Source organism: Mesoplodon densirostris, chromosome 5 (assembly GCF_025265405.1).
Source record: "Mesoplodon densirostris isolate mMesDen1 chromosome 5, mMesDen1 primary haplotype, whole genome shotgun sequence".
Lineage (NCBI taxonomy): Eukaryota > Metazoa > Chordata > Mammalia > Artiodactyla > Ziphiidae > Mesoplodon > Mesoplodon densirostris.
In genome coordinates, this window is record NC_082665.1 from 147855955 (window position 1) to 147875730 (window position 19776).

At 53.5% G+C, this 19776-nt stretch overlaps 1 protein-coding gene and 1 non-coding gene across 2 annotated transcripts; one reads left to right on the top strand and one right to left on the bottom strand.

Annotated features, from left to right (window-relative positions):
• Nucleotides 1-3926: 3926 nt before the first annotated feature.
• Nucleotides 3927-4033, bottom strand: LOC132491522 (U6 spliceosomal RNA). The gene has a single exon (XR_009532731.1). It is a non-coding gene; the product is annotated as a U6 spliceosomal RNA (small nuclear RNA).
• A 7940-nt stretch (nucleotides 4034-11973) lies between these two features.
• Nucleotides 11974-13312, top strand: FOXL2 (forkhead box L2). The gene has a single exon (XM_060100231.1). It carries the CDS (start codon nucleotides 11974-11976, stop codon nucleotides 13111-13113), a length of 1140 nt encoding a protein of 379 aa, XP_059956214.1. The 3' UTR covers nucleotides 13114-13312.
• Nucleotides 13313-19776: the final 6464 nt, after the last annotated feature.

Sequence of the window (19776 nt, forward strand, 5' to 3'; positions counted from 1 at the left end):
ATAGATTATTGGGCCAGGGAATACCTCCAAGAGGAGATGATCCTTGAGCAGACTAGAAGGATGACCAGCAAGCAGCTGAGAAGATACTGATAGGCAAGTCAACTTTACCAAGGCTCACATGACCAAGGATGCACCCCGAGTTTGGGGTGAGAGGAGGGGTGGACAGGAGCCCAGAGCACCCAAAACATGGACATGCCGAGAAGGCCATACAGCCTGCTGAAGGCAGGAGGCCGTCCTTCTGGCATACCGTAAACACTTCAGAAAAGTTTGTTGAATTACAACCAACGCTTGCTGATCTGTTGTGGATCGAGCGTGTGTTGTTTTTCTTCCCAATCAGACTGAAGAAAACTCTTCATGGGTAGAAACTAGGTCTTTTCTTATGTCCACCATAACACTTGGCACATACCTTGGCACCTGACAGGTACAAAGGTGAAAGCACCCCTTGATTAAAGCAGTAACATGCTGTCCTCTGGCCCATGCAGTGGCATGGCGGGGGGCGGTGGGGGGGCAGCTCAGCCTCTCCTGGGGGACGAGGCCTTTACCTGCCAGGCCTTCCCAGATTACCCAGCCAGAAATCTCTCCTTTCTTCCTCTTGCCTCCTATGGCACCTGCCTCTTGGGCTGGGGAGATGTGTACAGGCTGTGTACTTGTCACCTGGAGCTCCCTGTGGGCAGAAATCACACACTGCTCCTCACTGCATCCCCACACCTGGAACAGCCAATGCACAGAAAAGGGGTTCAACACCTGTGTGAAGAAACAAATTATGTGATTGAGGAGTGTGTGAATTTGTTCATTCATTCTTTCTTTTCTTCCTTTCTTCTTCTGGGTGGAAGACACTCCTCTAATATATTTCAGGACCCACAAAATCAGCTGTTTCCTAAACGACCACTTAGAGCCCCATCGTCATTGTCTTTAAACATCAGAAAAATCCATCATTCATCCTGCCTATCCTTCACAGACATTACCTCCGGGCAATCAAATGGTTGATAAGGAGGAGTTTCTCTTTATGGAAGAGTCTAGTTAATTAATGAAGAAGGAATGACAGGATTAGAATAAAACCATTTTGTTCATGAACCCTAATGAATAATGGCTCTGGACAGTGATCATCAATGGCTGTTAAAATCCAAAAGAGGAAAAACTAAACATTAGTGTGTCCTGATTGAACTCTGCAACACTATCGGTAAAGTGTTCTTGCCAAAATATCAAACCTGATCTAACCAAGCCTCTAGGTCTACCAGCACACAGGAAAGACAGAGGATAGAGGAGCGTGTTAAAGGAAGCCATCAGCAAAATCCAGGCTGTGAGAAGCCTTGTCCTAGAGGATGAGTGGCCCACTGTCTTACAGATATAATGCAAGAAGGGAAAAAAAGAGGAGCTATAGTTATAGGTTATACATCTAAACCAAATGTAATATATGGATCTTGTTTGGATCGTGGCTCAAACCAACTGTAAAGTCCTTTTGAGATTATTGAGAAATTTTCAACATTAACTGTGTATTTGATATACCAAAAAAAAAAAATCACCCTCGGGCTTCCCTGGTGGTGCAGTGGTTAAGAATCTGCCTGCCAGGACAGGAATAAAGACGCAGATGTACAGAATGGACTTGAGGACACGGGGAAGGGGAAGGGGAAGCTGGGACCAAGTGAGAGAGTGGCATGGACATATATACACTACCAAACGTAAAATAGATAGCTAGTGGGAAGCAGCCGCATTGCACAGGGAGATCAGCTCGGTGCTTTGTGACCACCTAGAGGGGTGGGATAGGGAGGGTGGGAGGGAGATGCAAGAGGGAGGAGATATGGGGATATATGTACATGTATAGCTGATTCACTTTGCTATAAAGCAGAAACTAACACACCATTGTAAAGCAATTGTACTCCAATAAAGATGTTTAAAAAAAAAAAGAATCCCCTGCAGGGGACATGGGTTCGATCCCTGGTCCGGGAAGATCCCACATGCTGTGGAGCAACTAAGCCCGTGCGCCACAACTACTGAGCCTGCACTGTAGAGCCTGCGAGCCACAACTACTGAAGCCCATGCGCCTAGAGCCCATGCTCTGCAACGAGAGAAGCCACTGCAATGAGAAGCCTGCACACCACGATGAAGAATAGCCTCTGCTCGCCACAACTAGAGAAAGCCCGTGCGCAGCAACAAAGACCCAACGCAGACAAAAATAAATAAAATAAATAAATAATTTTTTTAAAATCACCCTCAATTTTTAGATATGATGATGGTATTGTAGCTATGTTTTTTAAGTGCTTATATTTTAGGGATATGAACTGACATATATACAAGTGAAGTAATAGATATGATGCCTGGAAATGACTTCAGAAGAATCTGGTGGGGAAAGGGTGAAGAAATGGGTGGGGATATAGAGGAAACCAGATGGAGGTTCATTGTACTATTCTCTCTCTTAGTTTATAGGCCTGAAATGCACCACAATAACAGGCTAAAAACAAAGAGATCAAAGACATTATTATTGTTGGTATTATTATCATCATCATCATCACCACTGGGATTTTTTAGTGCTTCCTCTGTACCAGACCCGGTGCTAAATACTTTTCACACAGTATCTTATTTAGTCTTCTCCAGAATTCTGTGACCTAGATACTATTATCACTGTTTGCAGATGTGGGAACTGAGGCACAGAGAGGCTGGATAACGGCCCAAAGTCACACAGCAAGTAGATCAAAGAGCCAGGATTTAAGTATAGATCTATTGAAATTCAAGCCCACGTTCTCTCCCACTCTACCATCTCACTCACTGATACTGACTTCCCAGGGCACAGGGATCACTCTCTCTGTTTGACAGATGAAGAAGCTGAGGCTGTGTTCAGCAATAACTAGTAAAGTTGAAGATATCTGAATCCTTTGATACAGCAATCTCACTTCTTGGTAAACTGTAGCACATGTGCACTAGCAGACATATACAGGAACGTCCAGAGCAGGCCAGTCGGTAACCTTAAAGAATAGGAAAGAACCCAACATCCCTCAACAGGAACATGAATAAATAAACCGTGCTGTGTCCATACAATGGAATGGTGCAACCAAGTGAAAATGAATGGAGTTTGTCTTTGTGTATCAACCAGGAGCTTTTCTCAAACATAAGGTTGAATGAAAAAGCAAGCACATGTCTTTCTGCAACAGTTGGATACCATTTATATAACGTTATGAAACACAAAGCAATACTAAGTATTGCCTAGGAATGGATACCTGTCACACAAGTATTAAAACACCTATGGGAATATTTACCATGGTAATCACCTCAGGTGAGAGGGACAGAGAGGGATCAAGGAAGGATACAGAGGGGTCCTCGACTATATCTGCAAGATTTATTTCATAAAAAGAAATATGTGTGTTAGTGAGACTGTGGAGAAACAAGAATCCCATACACTTTTGGTGGGAGCATACACTGCTTCAGTCTATAAGGAGGGTGATTTGGTAACATCTATCAAAGTTACAAATGCATATACCCTTTGACCCATCTCTATACTTGTAGAAATTTTTGTACAGATATATGCACACGCCTACAAAATTAGGTATATACAAGATTTTACATTACAGTATTATTTATAAAAGCAAAGGACTGGAAACAAGCTAATGCTATGTAGCTCTAAAAAGTGAAGGCATTGATATGGAAAGATTTCTAAGGTGCGGGACACTGTGCATTAGATGCTGCCATGTGCAAAAAGTGAGGGAGGGCAGGAAAACATATGTGGTATGCTTGCATATGCAGAAAATATGTCCAGGAGGATATACAAGACACTAGGGTCTCTGGCTGCCTGTGAGAAGGGTGACTTGGGGACAGAAGTGGGAGACTTTTCATTGCATGCCTTCTGTATATTTTTTTAAACATCTTTATTGGAGTATAATTGCTTTACAATGGTGTGTTAGTTTCTGCTTTATGTCAAAGTGAATCAGCTATACAAAAATAAGGAATGCCTCATGAATTTGCATGTCATCTTTGCCCAGGGGCCATGCTAATCTCCTCTGTATTGTTCCAATTTTAGTTAATCTGTTGCCGAAGCGAGCAACTTCTAAATTTTTTTAAATTTTGGTAGACGCAAATATATTGCCTGTTCAAAGAATGACAAAATGTTAAAACTCTGAAGCTCAGGAAGGTTCCATAATCTCCAAGGCTGATGTCCGTAAGAACTGGGACAGAGGTCTGTGTTAACTACTCCCCCACGGTGTCTCCCAGACTGTGGTGGGTGTGCATCGGTGACCGTACCGGGCACCAGGACCTCCATTCCACCTGCACTACCTCTGTGGCCTAGAGCAGACCTCGTGTATTTCTGGACCTGAGCTCCCATCATCCACATGGGGGGCCCTTCCTGTTCAGACCTGCTACTGGTTCCCATTCCTCGGAAGTGCTGCCCCCTAGCAAAAGGGCCAAGAGGCGCCCGGAACAGAGCACACAGGGATCCTGGAAAGGATTCCCACCCAAAGCTCCAACATCCGGACCACAGTTTCCCCCAACAAAAGCCTGCTTGTGCCACCACAGCAGCCTGCCAGCAATTACCCCGAATTACAAACCCAGAGCCCAGCAAGGCCTCAATTCGTCTGAAAAGGAGCCTGAGGAGGGGCCCGGTGCACAGTAGAGTGCGCACGTATTGTCTCCACCCACAGGGTAGCACACTTCTCTCAGTGAAGCCCAGGGCCTTGGATACCTGGGAACCACGTCCTCAGGATATGGTCCTGAGAAGAAGGCTGTTGGCTCTCCTTCCCAGGGGGACCATTCCTTGCAGGGCTCAGTCAAGTGCTATGTCCTGAAGTGCAGCTCTCTCCCTGCACACGCCGCACACATCCTTCCCACTTACCACTTTCCCAGGCAAGGTGTGACATTTCCAGGCTATCATCCCCATCAACCCCAGATGAACATCCCTGGATGAACCTGCAGAGAGAGGGATGCCCCAGGCTGACGCCTCTAAATCACCACTGTTATGGGCTTGGCTCAACGTGTTGGGAGGAGGACCAAATGCCCACCTCTTCCCAGGGAAAGATGGTCTCTGAATTCTTCTCAGAAGCATCCGAAAACAGACTTGTCCCAAATTTTCTTTGCAGGCCTAATCTCTGCAGGTCTAATCTTCTCCTGCAAATTCCCTGAGAGGAACACCGTCAGGCTGCAGAGCCCTGGGTTTGGCAAGCTTTGAGGTTTTCATGAATTGGTCCCCATGGCCATCTTCTTCACAGTGGGTGTGCATAGCTGTGACAAAGACTGTGTGCATATGTGTGTGTACAGAGATCTCAAGCCTGGGTGTGACCATGTATGTGGGGAGGACCAGAGGTTATAGGAAATGGGCCTCATAAGTAACAGCTTAGATTTGGTCAGATGGAAGGAAGGACTTCCTGACCTGGCAGCAACAGAGGCACACACTCAGAGGTGAAACTCAGGGTTCCAAAGTCAAACTGCCCCTTAGTGGCTGGGGGCCTTCAGCAAGCTACTTAACATCTGTGAGCCTCAGTTTCTTCATCTATCAAATGGGAATAGCACCAACCCCTCAGCTTACCACTGGACCACCAGGGAATTCAGCTGTCATAAAAATGAAATGAGGGCTTTCCTGGTGGCGCAGTAGTTGGGAGTCCACCTGCCGATGCAGGGGACACGGGTTCGTGCCCCAGTCCGGGAGGATCCCACATGCCGTGGAGCGGCTGGGCCCGTGAGCCATGGCCGCTGAGCCTGCGCGTCCGGAGCCTGTGCTCCGCAACGGGAGAGGCCACAACAGTGAGAGGCCCGCGTACCACAAAAAAAAAAAAAAAAAAAAAAAAAAAATGAAATGAGACACAGTTTTGGGAAAGATCCCTAGTGTTCTCCTTACTTGCTGCAAGTAATAAATCCTTCCTTCTCTCGAAAAAAAAAAATGAAATGAGAAAACGCATGTAAAGTCCCTGGTTCAAAATAAGTGTTTAATAAAGGATAGCTATCTTAACCCTTTATAATGATGACAATAATAATAATAGCTGGAGGTACACAGCGGTCTTTAAAGAATGCTTTCCAGAAGGAAAAGGCCTGTTACAGCATGTCTGTCTGTCTGTATAACACTGTAATTTGTTCTTCCACTTTGGAAAACTGGCAATTTCTACTAAAACTAAACAGATGCCTACTCTCCTACGTAATCATTCAGGAGTAATGAAATGCCCTTCACAAAAAGACATGCAGAAAACGTTGACAGTAGCTTTATTTACGATATCCCAAAACCGGAAACAACACAAATGTCCATCAATAGGTGAATGGATAAGCAAACTGTGGAATATTACACAGCAATAATATCTGATACATGCAACAAGATGAATAAATATCAGAAACATATTATGCAGAAGACACCACACTAAAAAGAGTACACGTGGTATGCCCCATTTATATGAAGCTCAAAGCAGGCAAAGTTCATCTATGGTGACAGAAATCAGAATACCTGTTACCTTTGGGAGTAAGTATGGATGAGGAAATGATAGGAGGGAATCTTCTGAGGTGACAGAAATGTTAAAGCTCTGTATCTTGATCAGAGTGGTGGCTACATGCTATATGTAAAAATACATCAAGCTGTACACTTGAGGTGCATATTGTTTACCATATGTAAGTTAAACGGCACACACACATACACACACCATTTTGGCGTGATGGAAATCTTCTTCGGAAGCCCAGTCATAGGGAACATAAAACTCAGCCCTTCTCCCTTCCTCTGGACTTCATCAGAGCTAGGCATCTAAAACTGCCCTCCTACATGGACCTCTTTAGATGGTGCCCATTTTTGGAGAGAAATATGAATGAGAACCAGGAGGAAGAGCTCTTTCAGGCATCCCCTCATGGGCCTGCTTAGGGCTCCAGGCAGCAGGCCTTACCTTACAAGCTAGCTGCCACAGATGCAGAGGCCTCTCTCTTTCTAGTAAAGTTAAGTTTGACTGTTTCAGACATATCCTCGCCCTGATCAGGGGGTGGGGGAGGGATGGGGGAACCACGAAGATGTCCTGTGTCCCTGCCTAAGGTTCAGCAGCACGGCTGTACCACCATAATGAGCAGATAGCCCCAGACGACAGAGAACTCTCAGATCCTGAGCTGGCCCTCTATGGTCCAGCCACTCTTCCCCCCACCTGCAGTCCCTTTCTTAGAAATTCCAGCTTCATAACAAGGGAAGTGGCATCTCTCAATTCTCTGTGGAGCACAGCCAAGTTCCAATTCCACGACAGTGCATTAAGCCCACCCTGGTGCGAAGCACTGAGTGAGAAGTGGAGGACGCAGTCTCTGCCCATGAAGGCTTACAGTTTGGATACGGAAAAAGGCAACTTTAAACCAGATTACATCACGCTCTCAAGCATGTGTTTGGGCCTACTGTCAGGGTATTCACTGCTCAGAGCCGAAGAAAATGGCTTTGGGCCATGGGAGTCAGAGCTATAGGATACCAGAGGAAGCTGGCCAGCAGCTCCTGCCACCCTAGACTTCTCTCTCTGGGAGCATTCCAGAGGTCTTTGGAAGGGAGAGGTCCTGACATGGCCCAGGAACCACTCCCTCTGCCTTTTCTTTCTGAATTAGGCTCAACCAGGAAAAAGGTCTGCAACTGCACTGCAGTCTGCCTGGTACAGGGTAGGGCGTACACTCCTTGGGGCAAAGAGGTGCTGATGGACTTGAAGCCCAACATCAGTAAGGTAAGGAGGAACCCAGAACTCTGGCCTGCTGACTCCCAGCCCAGCCACCCGCAGGCCCAGTGTGGGGTGGGGGGAAATTCAGCAAGATACTTACCAACTGGAAACAGCTCTCAGCTCTGGTCTGTGAGTTCTTCCCCAGAATGGGTAATAGCGTCCTCTCTCTCTCTCTCTCTCTCTCTCTCTCTCTCTCTCTCTCTCACCACTTCCCTACTCTTTCTCACTCTCTCTCCCAAGCACATATTTGGGTAAGTGACTCTGCTAATCCTAACCAGGCAGAATAATACCGGCTGGCCTGGGGCCTGGCGCCGTGTGGCTGTGTGCACGGTTGAGAACCGTGCAAACTTCCCTGCAGCCTGTCAGTTCCGGCAGCAAGCACAGCTACAAGACAGAGATGAAGCCTGTGTGAGTGGCCTGTGTGTGTTCAAGTGCATCAGGTATATGTTCTGTACCTGAGCTTCTCAAAAGAACTCTGAACAGCAACCTCGCCATGGTGACATCCAGGTGGCAGCCCAGTCATCCTAACCGCAGGCCAAGGACATCAGAGAATCAGCAGGCTTCTGGGAGTCAGACTTGCAGACATTCAGCCAAGAGATCAGTCTTGAGATAGCTGGGTGTGGGAGTGTGTGAAGAGGCTTAGAGTCCCAGCATCAGACTGACAGGTTTTCCACCAAAATGTGCAGGATCTGAACTAGTATATGTGACAGGTGAGTGTGAGAGAGTAGTGGGGGAAAGGGGAACTGGAGGGGATAACAGGGGTTGACTAAGAGAGTAGGATGGATGGAGGAATGTGACCTGAGTAGAGAGACCTGGAGTCCGTGGGGTGAGGTGGGCCGGGATGGTGCTGACAGCTGTTGAGGTGTGGAGTCGCGCGGGTATGTACTAATCACCACGCGTATTCAAGCTTCCCTTTTCCCGCCGTGGCGCCGCAGAGTTCCCTCTCGCCCCGCAGGAGCGGGGAGCGGTGGGTGTTCGGGGGTCTCCGCCGGCGGCGGCTCGAGGCCAGCTGAGCGGGGCCAGGGAAGCTCCTCTGCCTGCCTCGGGGCCTCCGGGCGGCTCACCTGGCGGGGCCCAGCCTCCAGGCTCCCAAGGCGCGGGCCGCTCCAGCGCTGTTGCAGGATTCCCGGCCGTGGGAAGAGGAGCGCCTCGCTCCATCAGAGCGGAGGGCACAGCTCGCTCCGGCTGTCGGGGCCTCCGCCGCGCGGGGCAGACGCGGGGCCGGCAGCCGCGCTAGGTCGGCGGGTCTCCACGGCGTCCGCCGGCGGTGCTCGGGCTGGAAGACCGGAGCCGCAGCTGCGGGCCGCCGAGAAACCCGGGCCGGAGAGGCTGGGAGCTCCGCCCGGCCCTTGGACGTGGGCACCGCCCCAAGGTCACTGAGCCGGAGCCCTGCGCGCCGCAACGCCCTGGGGCCCCACACAAGCCTCGGCGCGGTCTGTCTTGCCGGCGGGATCCCGACCTCGCCCAGAAGCAGGGCCCTACCCAGCCTGCCCAAGAGGGCTGAGAAGTAAACCAAGGCACGCCCCACCGCCTCCTGGAGAGATCGGTACCTGGGAGCAGGACTCCTCTTCCTTCCCACTCAGAAAATCCTTGAGAGCAACCCCTTCCTTTACCCCCAACCCCTACACACGCGCGCGCACACACACACACACACACACACACACTCCTTAAGGGCTGGAAAGGGAGCCAAGTGTGGAATTCAGGGAAGTGATGACACACACAACAATGCTGTCACACCTGGCTGCTGCAGGCCAGCAGCGGAAATGCCTGCAAGGGGGAGAGAGGGAGAGGGAGAGGGAGAGGGAGAGGGAGAGGGCGCCAGCCTGGGTGGTCAGAAAAAAGCAGAGGAGAGAGCAGCCCCCCACCCCCCAGCTGTATTTTCCCCTGCCAAGGCCCTGGGGGAGGATGGACAGTGAGGTCAATCTGCAGCAGCCCCAAACCCAACTCACACCACTCCCACCCATAGCCTGGGCACCTAATGGGGGTAAGGAAGCAGAACACACCTTCGCTCTTGCTCAGGAAGCAACCACAGAAGTTTTGAAGAAAGAGCTGATTGCCCCGGTGTATGTTGGAAGCAGTGAAAGAAAACAATCAAGCCACTTGGGACCTTTTCAATGGCGGGTGGAGAAAGGTATTTAGTGAGGTGAGTTTAGGAGAGCCCTGCTGAGCTCTCTGGAGTCATCTTCAAGATGCTGAATTCCAAAGAGCCTGACCACCCTGTCCTCCTTTCGTTTAATCTCAGAATGCAGATCAGGGGCCTGAGTGGGAAGAGGCCGCACATGAGGGTGGCCTGTGGATGCTGGGGGAAAGGCCCATAGGCCACCAGTGGCTCTTCAGGCTTCCTCAGAGACTGGGCAGCTTGGGAGGAAGAGGTAGTGACAGGCACTGGGCCAGCCACTCCAGACATGCCAACCACTATACACACCCGCATGACATCCATTCAGTTCACCTTCCTCCACAAAGTATCCTGGCCCCGTCGGCGACAAGGGGTTTGGGGCATGAAGACTCAAAACGCCGGCCATCTCTCTCACACTTTAGGATTGCAGACTTTTTGTTAAGGCTGAGTTAACTGTTAAAAGACACACCTGACTATTTTGCCAGCACTGATTCCCCTGAGACAACCTCCCTGCATGCAACTAGGTCCCAATCAGACTTCTGCTGAAAGTAGGTGAGAATTCACCCCTCAGCCCTGGAGAAAGATCGAACCAATGTCTTGTCAGGAGAGAGATTTGAACAAGTACCTCCCTTACAGCCTGTTTTTCTTCCTAGGCTGTGATAGATTATATACACCGGCAGCGAGAGAGGCAGGAAGAATTGAGAAAGAAAGAAAAGGGGAAATGGGGAAGGGAAGGAAAGAATAAATAAAGGAGAGAGAGGAGGAGAGAGAAAAGAGGAAAAAGAAAGAAGATGCAATATTCATGAGCCACATTTACTCTGATACATGATACACATATACCATTACATATCTATAAGTATAAATGTGTTTTACCCCATAAATATAAATATCACACCTTGTATATGTGCATACCTGTGTTTCTGCACCAGCACACGCACACCCGGACAGCTGGTATCTCACGTGTCACAAGGACAGACCCTCCCCATGACTTCTATTTGTGATGCGGTGCACATACATATACAGTCCCCCAAAGCCCCACGGCAACATCTGCTGCTGTGTCGGCACAGGAGCAGAGTGGGGTCTACTTGGTTAAAGGGAGTCTCTGTGTGTGAAAGCACACATCCAACCCGTAGGATTACGACACGGTTACTGAGTAGGGGTCTGGTCCCTAGGTCCAGGAGCGGCGCAAGGAAGGGTGCAGGGGCTTCAGGCGGAGCCCCCGGGCCCCTCTTCCCAGCGATCTTCTTCCCCGGCTCCGTCCCGGCCCAGTCACCCTGAGAGCGCAAGGGACAGGCCAGGCCGAGGTTTCTTCGTTCAGTGACACGCGTTTCTGGGCTGAATTTCCCAAAGCCAACGCGCAGCTCTCTGCACCCCACCCTCGTCCGGCCCCCTCGCCGTCCCGCCCCTCTCCCGGACCGGAGCTAGAAGTTCAGCCCCCAGCCAGCAGCGAAGGGCAGAGCAAAGGAGTCGTTTTCTTTCACCTGGAAGCTGCGAGGAGGCTTCGCGCGCCTCTCCCCGCTAGGGCCCGAGCTCCCAGGGCACGGGCCAAGTGCGGACGGACCCCGCCGAGGCCCTCGGCATCTCCCGGCCCAGTCCGCAGAGCGAGCACCGGCAGATTCAAGGGCTTGTGAGAGCGTGAGCGCGGCTGTCCGCCGGGCCCCCTAAGCTCGTCGGGAGGGGGCAGGCCGGTCCGGGCTGTTCGGGGCGTTTACAAAAAGTGACTTGGAGATGAACTCTCCCATGCGCGACTGGCCGCCCCGCTATAGGGGCGAAGGCGCCTGACGCAAGCGGAACTCGGCGGAGCCCATACGAATCAGAACAGAGCGAGGCTCCTGGCGCACTAGGGACTCCAGGAGGCAGCTCCGCCAGAGACGCGGGTCTTGCCTCGGGAAACCGGAGTGGGGGGAGGGGAAGAGCGCAGAAAAGAAAACCCACCGAGGCGGGGACTGGCCTGGGCGGGGAGGGGCGGCGGAGCCGGAGCCCCTCTCTGTTGGGCGGACTGCCCATGGCCAGAGGCTGAGTTCCACTCCCGCCGACCTCTCCCTAGGGGAAGGGAAAGAAGAGAGAGGCGCGAGAGGCCGCCAGCGAGAGCGCGGGCGGCATCCGCAGTCTCCAGAAGTTTGAGACTCGGCCGTGAGCGGACTTGTGCGCCGGGACTCTTTGCCGCGCCAGCGCCAGCGGAAAAGAGCAGGGACTACCCGGCCGCGGCGCGCCGGCTTTGTCATGATGGCTAGCTATCCCGAGTCCGAGGACGCCGCGGGGGCCCTGCTGGCCCCGGAGACCGGCCGCGCGGCCAAGGAGCCCGAGGCGCCGCCGCCGCCGCCGAGCCCGGGCAAGGGTGGCGGCGGCGGCGCCGGGACAGCCCCGGAGAAACCGGACCCGGCGCAGAAGCCCCCATACTCGTACGTGGCGCTCATCGCCATGGCGATCCGTGAGAGCGCCGAGAAGAGGCTCACGCTGTCCGGCATCTACCAGTACATTATCGCCAAGTTCCCGTTCTACGAGAAGAACAAGAAGGGCTGGCAGAATAGCATCCGCCACAACCTCAGCCTCAACGAGTGCTTCATCAAGGTGCCGCGCGAGGGCGGCGGCGAGCGCAAGGGCAACTACTGGACGCTGGACCCGGCCTGCGAGGACATGTTCGAGAAGGGCAACTACCGGCGCCGCCGCCGCATGAAACGACCCTTCAGGCCGCCGCCCGCGCACTTCCAGCCGGGCAAGGGGCTCTTTGGGGCCGGAGGTGCCGCGGGTGGCTGCGGCGTGGCAGGCGCGGGGACCGACGGCTACGGCTACCTGGCGCCCCCCAAGTACCTGCAGTCCGGCTTCCTCAACAACTCGTGGCCGCTACCGCAGCCGCCCTCGCCCATGCCCTACGCCTCGTGCCAGATGGCGGCGGCCGCTGCGGCGGCGGCCGCAGCAGCGGCGGCCGCAGGCCCGGGCAGCCCAGGCGCGGCCGCTGTGGTCAAGGGGCTGGCGGGCCCGGCTGCCTCGTACGGGCCGTACTCACGCGTGCAGAGCATGGCGCTGCCTCCCGGCGTAGTGAACTCGTACAACGGCCTGGGAGGCCCGCCCGCCGCGCCCCCGCCGCCGCCGCCTCACCCCCACTCACACCCGCACGCACACCATCTGCACGCGGCTGCCGCACCCCCGCCGGCCCCGCCGCACCACGGGGCCGCCGCACCGCCCCCCGGCCAGCTCAGCCCCGCCAGCCCGGCTACTGCCGCGCCCCCGGCGCCCGCGCCCACCAACGCACCCGGCCTGCAGTTCGCCTGCGCCCGGCAGCCCGAGCTCGCCATGATGCATTGCTCTTACTGGGACCACGACAGCAAGACCGGCGCGCTGCACTCGCGCCTCGATCTCTGAAAGGCCAGGGCCCGCCGGCTGCGAGGATGCAGGAACACGCGACGCCGGCCTTGGACGCAGCCACCGCCGCCAGCCAGACCGCGCGCCCGCTGGGGCCGCCCCCTGAGCCAGCGCCCACGGCCCCTCTGCGCCTCCGCGCTCCCCTCGGCTCCCCTCGGCTCCCCTCGCTCCTCTTTGTCTCCGCTTCTCCTCCTGTGCTCGCCTCCCTGCCCTCTATGCCCTTTCGCTCCTCCGGCCTACAGGCCGCCTCTCCACGCGTTTTCTACAGGCCTAGTCTTCTCCGGGCGCCCCAGCGTCCAGGCTGGACACCGGTTGCCAAAATTCACGGCGGAGAGGAAGTGCCCGGGGCCGAGGTGCAGCCGGGCGTCGGCGGCGCAGACCTCCTGGCCTTCTCTCACAGGTCGGTGCGCTCGCGCTCGGCTCTCTCCGTCCGGCTGCCGCGCCATCCTTGGCTAGAAGCGCCGGCCTGGGCGGGCAACGAGACCCGTGCCGACCGAGAAAGGGACGAAAGTGTATTTGCTCCGCGTACCTTCTTGGAGCTGTTCAGAAGCCCCTTGCTGGGGCCCACTGGGCCGGGCGGGGGCTGGGCCGGAGCAGGGAGCCGGGGCCGCCTCGCTCGGCCGCCTGCGCCCGGGTTTACACCGCATCGGGGCTCGGAGAGGGGCTGCGTTTCCCTCGCTCTCCATCCCGGCGCTTCGGGCCCCTTCAGGCCCGGGCGGCTGGCTAATGTTTTGCTAAAAAGATGGGGAGGGCTATTTTAGATGATATCAAAAAAAATATTTTTTTAAAGAAAATCTCACCGGAAAACCGGCGAAGTATTGTGGCCTTGGAGTTTGCTAAAGCAAAACATGAAAATCTCTACAGGAGATTTGATGTAGAATTCCTGTCGGCCCTTCAAAAAGCTGTGTTCACAGAGGCAGGAGAATATTCCCAGTAACAGACGGTTTCCTCTGCAAACTAGAGGATGTCCCCCCTCAACCTATCTTTTAAAACAAAAATCAAAAATTTTCCCCTATCTTCCGATGCAAACCCCCGAGCGCCGGGAGATCACTGCCTGCCAGGCGGAAGCTGCAGGGACAACTCATCCCCTCCCTGATTTTTGTTTTTCAAACGTCTTGCTTCTCCCACCTTGGGCAGGAGAAATGTGAAACCCGGCAGCAGTCGGACCAGGCGGGCTTGTGGCCCCGAGCCTGCTGGCCCAAAACTCTAGACCTGGTTGTTCTGTAGTGTGTCGTTTGGAGGACCAAATTTTTCTAGAAAGAACTAGAGCACTTTTGTTGTTTTGTTGTTTGTTTGTTGTTGTTTTGTCTTGTCGATTCCCGAATAAATTTTTTGTTCTTTCTTTTCACACGGACTTATGTTATTTACGTCGCGCCTAAGTTTGTTCAGCAGCTAGTTAAAAGAGGGAGATTTTCAGCAAAAATTTATCCTTTTTCAGATAAACAAGGGTTGAGGGCAGCCGGAGCGGGGGACCTTTGTGGTTGTCGCTGCTGCTTTGTCTTCCCGGGGATTGTTTGTTTTCTGTGTCATCGCTGGTCTGTTGAGGCTGTTTCACGTCATCGCAGAGACATTATTTGCCGTGGTTCTTTCACAAGGCGTGACTGTATGTAGGATTTGTTCTATTTTTGCATCCATGCAAGTTTGAACTTTACCTCCTCCACAGCCGTGCTAGGTGTATGGGCTGTGTTTTTATTATGTTGTCTTCACGCTTTTCAATTTTTCCAGTTAAATCTAACAGCCAGAAGAGTTTATTCCAAATAGATAAAATCCTGGTTGCGGAAATGCTCTGTAAGCTGAAAACCTCTGTACAAATGTAACGAGTGACTGATTGCCTTATTTTTAATGGTCAGGATTCATTTACCTTGAGATATGTGCAAGAGATTTGGCAATATCAGAGATAGGTGAAAGTACGGCCTGGCTGTAGAAATGTAATATTTTCTCTCTCTTTTTCCTTACTGAGACTCTTCAAATAACGAATTCAGACTGGTGCTTCCGCGCAGGCACAGGGGAGTTCGACCGGATTACAGGCCGGGGCTGAGAGGGGGATTAGAGGTGGTCAGCTTTCAGTCGTTCGGTGGGATGACAAGTATCAGCCAACTCTTGCTGCCACTGCAGCGGCGCAGCTTGAGCTGGACCCTGCTCGCAGCCACGTGTTGCTCACTGCCCCCCACCCAGCCTGTACAGCAGTGGCCACAGGTCCAGGCCGACCAGTAAGCCGGGAGGAGCTACCCGTGGCAAGGAATGAGCCTGCAGGCCTCCCACTTCAGCCTATACTGGTGGTTACGCCTTGGCAGTGTTAGAGTGGGAGCCCTGTTGTGTGTAGTTGGCCCCAAGGGGAAGTGGCTCAGGCTCAGAAATCCCACTTCTTCCTCGGGCATCCCGGGGAGGCTGGAAGGTGGAGGATGAAGCCGTGCGGTTCTGAGGAGCATCACCCTGAGACCGGGACTGGAGCCTGCCAGGGCCAGGGGAACCAGAGCAGGCTGCAGATGAGGTTCAACCCCGGCAGGCGAGAAACCCAAGAGGCTGGTCAGGCTTGGTGTCTGGGTGCTTCTGGCAACCTGTTCCACCTTTGTCTGGCTAAGGTGAGGTGGGGAAAAGAAAGTAGATGGCTGCTGCTTGCCCGTGCTTTCTGTGATGGGAACATGTATCTCATTGGTAGTTGTATAGTCTATGCCTGCTGCAAATGTGTGTGTACAGTGTAAGTCACGTCCTGGTGACAGGGAGAGAGGTGTGTATATCTGTCATTCACCCTCAGAGAGGGCATATATTTTAGGCATTGTAATAATCATATGGCTAATATTCAGGGAATGGTTACTGGGACCACAGCGTGTGTTGCATTCATAAGTCATTGGTAACATATGCAGTTATGTTCTGGGTATATAATTTTGGTTTGTTGAATGAAAACAGAGAATACATACAGAGCCTTTGCTTCAGCTGGTCGAGGCTCTCTGTTCCAAGGCTGACTCTCAGCACCCCACAACTGCTATTCCAAGCAGAGAAAGAAGAGAAGGGAAGTCTTCTGGGCAGAGCCTCCAGTGAGGTGGGGAAGTTGGCCTAGGCCAGCGCTGAAGGACAGAGCCTTTCTCTGTCCCCCAAGAACTGAAAGGCGAGAGGCACCCACGACTGGGGAAAGAGCAGTAGCCTCACCCAGTTCAGAGGATGAGATGGAGGAATCGGGGAGGGATTCCTGGTCTACACAGGGATTAGAGGAGTTGAGAGAAGGGAGCCAAGTCATACCCCACTTCCCCATGGATGCCCGCAGAAAGACATCTGTCTCTAATTCCAGCCCCAGGAGGTTCTCCAAATCTCTACAGTTTGGTCATTTCCCCCCAGTGTTACAAGTTCGGGGCAATGGTTGATTTTCTTCATCTTTCATTTCCTTTCTTTCCTCTCCCCCTTTGCACTTTTGAGTTTCTGTTAGAGAAGATGATTTAAGGAATTCCCTAAGGAAGGACAAAAGTATTTAAGAGAGTTCCTGATATGTAGCAATTATGCCTTAGCGTATACAGTCTGGTCTAGATGGCCAGACCATGTGGGTATATGTATATATGTTTGCCAGAGTGTATTGTAAATGCAACGTAAATAGCTTGATATAAATACGCTGCCAAGTTCTGCATGTCCTGGGTAATGAGTTGCTACACATGGCATTGAATGAGGAGTATGTGCGCACTTGTATGCATGTAAACATCCTCACACTCAGCACTGACAAGATGAGCCCCTCTCCTCACATTTACACACAAATTCTTGGTCATCCCCGCTGCCTCGAACTGCCCAGCCAGAGTACTTGGGTTCTGGTGGGGGAGAGTGTCCAGTTCTCAGGGGGACCTGGGAGAAATCTTTGCCAGTGCAGTACATGCACCAAGGGACTGTAACACGGGGACCTAGGAGGTCCTCTGGGATGGCCCCGCACCCTACTCCAGAGGGTGTTCTGGGCCTGCTTCCCCCTTTGCCTAAGTGAAGCGTGCACTACTCTACCTCCTGGCTGTGGGCAGGCAGGAAGCGCAAGACCTTTCGCCCGAGGTTAGGTGTCCTTCTGCTCTTGTCTGGGCCTCTCACTAGCCAAGGCTGGAGCTCCAGGCTGGGAAGAGCCCCCTGGTGGTGGGTGGAAACCAGGGGTGGACCAGGGCTTCTTGCAGCCAGATGGGCAGGAGGGGATGGGCCAGGAACCTGGGTCAGACCCAAGACAGTCGGCCCATGAATAAGCTCTTCCCTTAATGGAGGTCTGGAGCACCGGAACCGCTGAGCCAGTCTCCTGGTCTCCAGGAGTGGGTCAGGGGCCAGGAAGAGCGGCTTGGTCAGGCTCAGGAGTCCTGCGGTGCTCCCACTCTGTGGAGATAAGCCAGCGGTGACTATGCCTTGTCAGTCCCGCTGCCTCTGGAGGGCAGCCCCTGCTTCTGGGAGTAGCCTGTGGAACCTGTATGAAGGGATGGGCCCAGGAGCCCACACCTCTCCTCTGTGGTGGGGACCGGAGGCCTGGAGTGGTTGGGAGCGACCTTCCTGCCCCAGAACCACAACCAGAAGGGAAACATTCTTCAGTTCACTTCTGAAGGATTCTTGAAACCGAGTGGTCTGATTGGCTTTCTGCTTTCTGGAGAGAGGGCTCCATTCTGTCACAAGAGTGTCTGGGCCCCAGGAACCCCAAATCTTGTTTACATTTAAGGAACCTGGGGTCCTGAGAAGAGAACGAGCCAGCCAGAGGTCACCCAGCTGTCTGTCGGGCAAACAGCCTCAGAAATTTTAAGGAGAGACCTGAGAGTACCGAGCCCAGCTGCCCAACTGGGCCCTGCCAACCGATGTTCAACGTTGGGGAGCTCAGTGGGTGAAGGGGGAGCCAGCCAGAGGAGAAGGAAGCACAGGGCTGGGTCTGAGCTGTGGGCTGATTTTATTCTGGAAACTTCTGCTATGCCAGCTGTTTGCTGCTCGCTCCTCGGTGGTAAGCTCTCACAAACTTGTTCTGGGACCACGTCACCCCAGGGAGATGGTTTGTGCAGGAGGGGGCAGGGACAGGGACTGCTCAGCCTGGAAGGACTAGTGTGGAGGCTGGTGACGTCCTTTAATAAGTGTGGGACCTTGGGGGAAGAAAACCCTTCTGAATTTCAGTTTTCTCGTCTGTAAAATAGAATTATATATACCTTGCCAGGGTTATTAAAATAATTAAATGTTCTCCTGTCAAAATGCCCAGTTTATAATAGATAGTCAATATGGTTTTCCTTCCCCTATTGAAAGAGGAAAGTAAGAAAGAAGGGAGGAAGGGAGGGAGAGATGAAGAGAAGGGGGAGAATGGGGAAAGGAGGGAAAGAGGAAGAAAGGCAAAGCCTTTGGTAGTAACTCTGTAGGGCATGACGTCCCAATGCAGCGGCTATGGCCACCCCTGCACGGCCCAAGAGCCCAGGCCACTGATCACCTTCGCTGTCCGGGCTCGGGCGATTGCGTCCACCCTGCCTCAGCCCCTTGACCCTGGGGGTGAGGCGCGTTCTGTTGCTGGGAATACCCGATTCGTGGGGGCACAGACGGAGAGCCTGGTCCGGGGCTCCTCCAACCGCCCTCTCGCTTCTCCTAAGCCAGTATTCACCGATACATGAGGTTTTCCCTGAAAAAGGCCCACTGACCTGCGAAGTGACACCGACTCAGGCGCTTGGGTCCAGGGGCAGCCGCCACTCTCAAGCTCTTGGGCCGACGCCCCATGCCCTCAGGTGCCTCCCTCTGGAACGCGAGGCTGTTAGAACTTTTTCCCCCTTTTTCGGAAAAGCAGTAGGTAGCCACGAGGTGGGAGGTGGCGGAGGTCAGCTTGTGGGAGAGGCTCCCCCCGGTCTTTGTGGAGAAACGGGAAACCTGAGGGGTAAACGCAGGAAACGGGTTGGCCGAGCTGCGGCGGGCAGAGGCGCAGCCCGCGAGTGACAGCGGAGACCGCATGCGGCCGTGGCTCCGCACAGCCGGGCCCGGGCGCCAGAGCCTCCAGTCCGCGGGCCCGGTGACGGCGCTGCAAGCGCGGATCACCAGGCGCGGACCCGGTGCCTCCTGGCAACTCTAAAACTTCGGTGAGAACGACTGGGCCCGTCTGAGCTCAGGGTGCTCCAGACAGCAGGGCGAGCAGGCGAAGCGCAGGAGACCCTGACCGTCCCCGGAGGTGGCGGAGCGCACCGGGCATTGGCCACCCGAGCCCCCGCCAAGCTGGGAGACTGACTCCGCTTCTGCGCGTTGGGAGCTCAGCCTGACCTCGTTGTCCTTAGTAATAGCACTATCAAACCGAATAAAATAAAACCTTTTCCGGATTCTCCACGGAAAGTTTTCTTTAGGCAGGCGAAGAAAAAGAAAGGACAGGATCCCGGGAAACTTCAATCCCTGTGGATGAGGAGGGAAGGTGAATGTGCTTTTTGCTTTTTTTGTTTGTTTCTAGGGAGAAAGAAGGAAATTCGACACATATTTTTAAAAATCTACCCCCAACAAGTCCCACAGGCTGTGAGTGTGAGCAGAGTCAGGAAACCGAGCCCCCGCCCGCAGTGACATCGGGCCTTTGTCTTCTTTCCTGAAGCCCCCATGACTGCTGACCGCGCCAAGATAAAGGCCGGGTCAGAGCCCTGTGGAATCCCGAGGGAGGGGGCAGCGGGGCTGTCCATTGGCCGCTTCCAACAGGCCGGCCTTGCCGGAACGGGGCTACCCAGC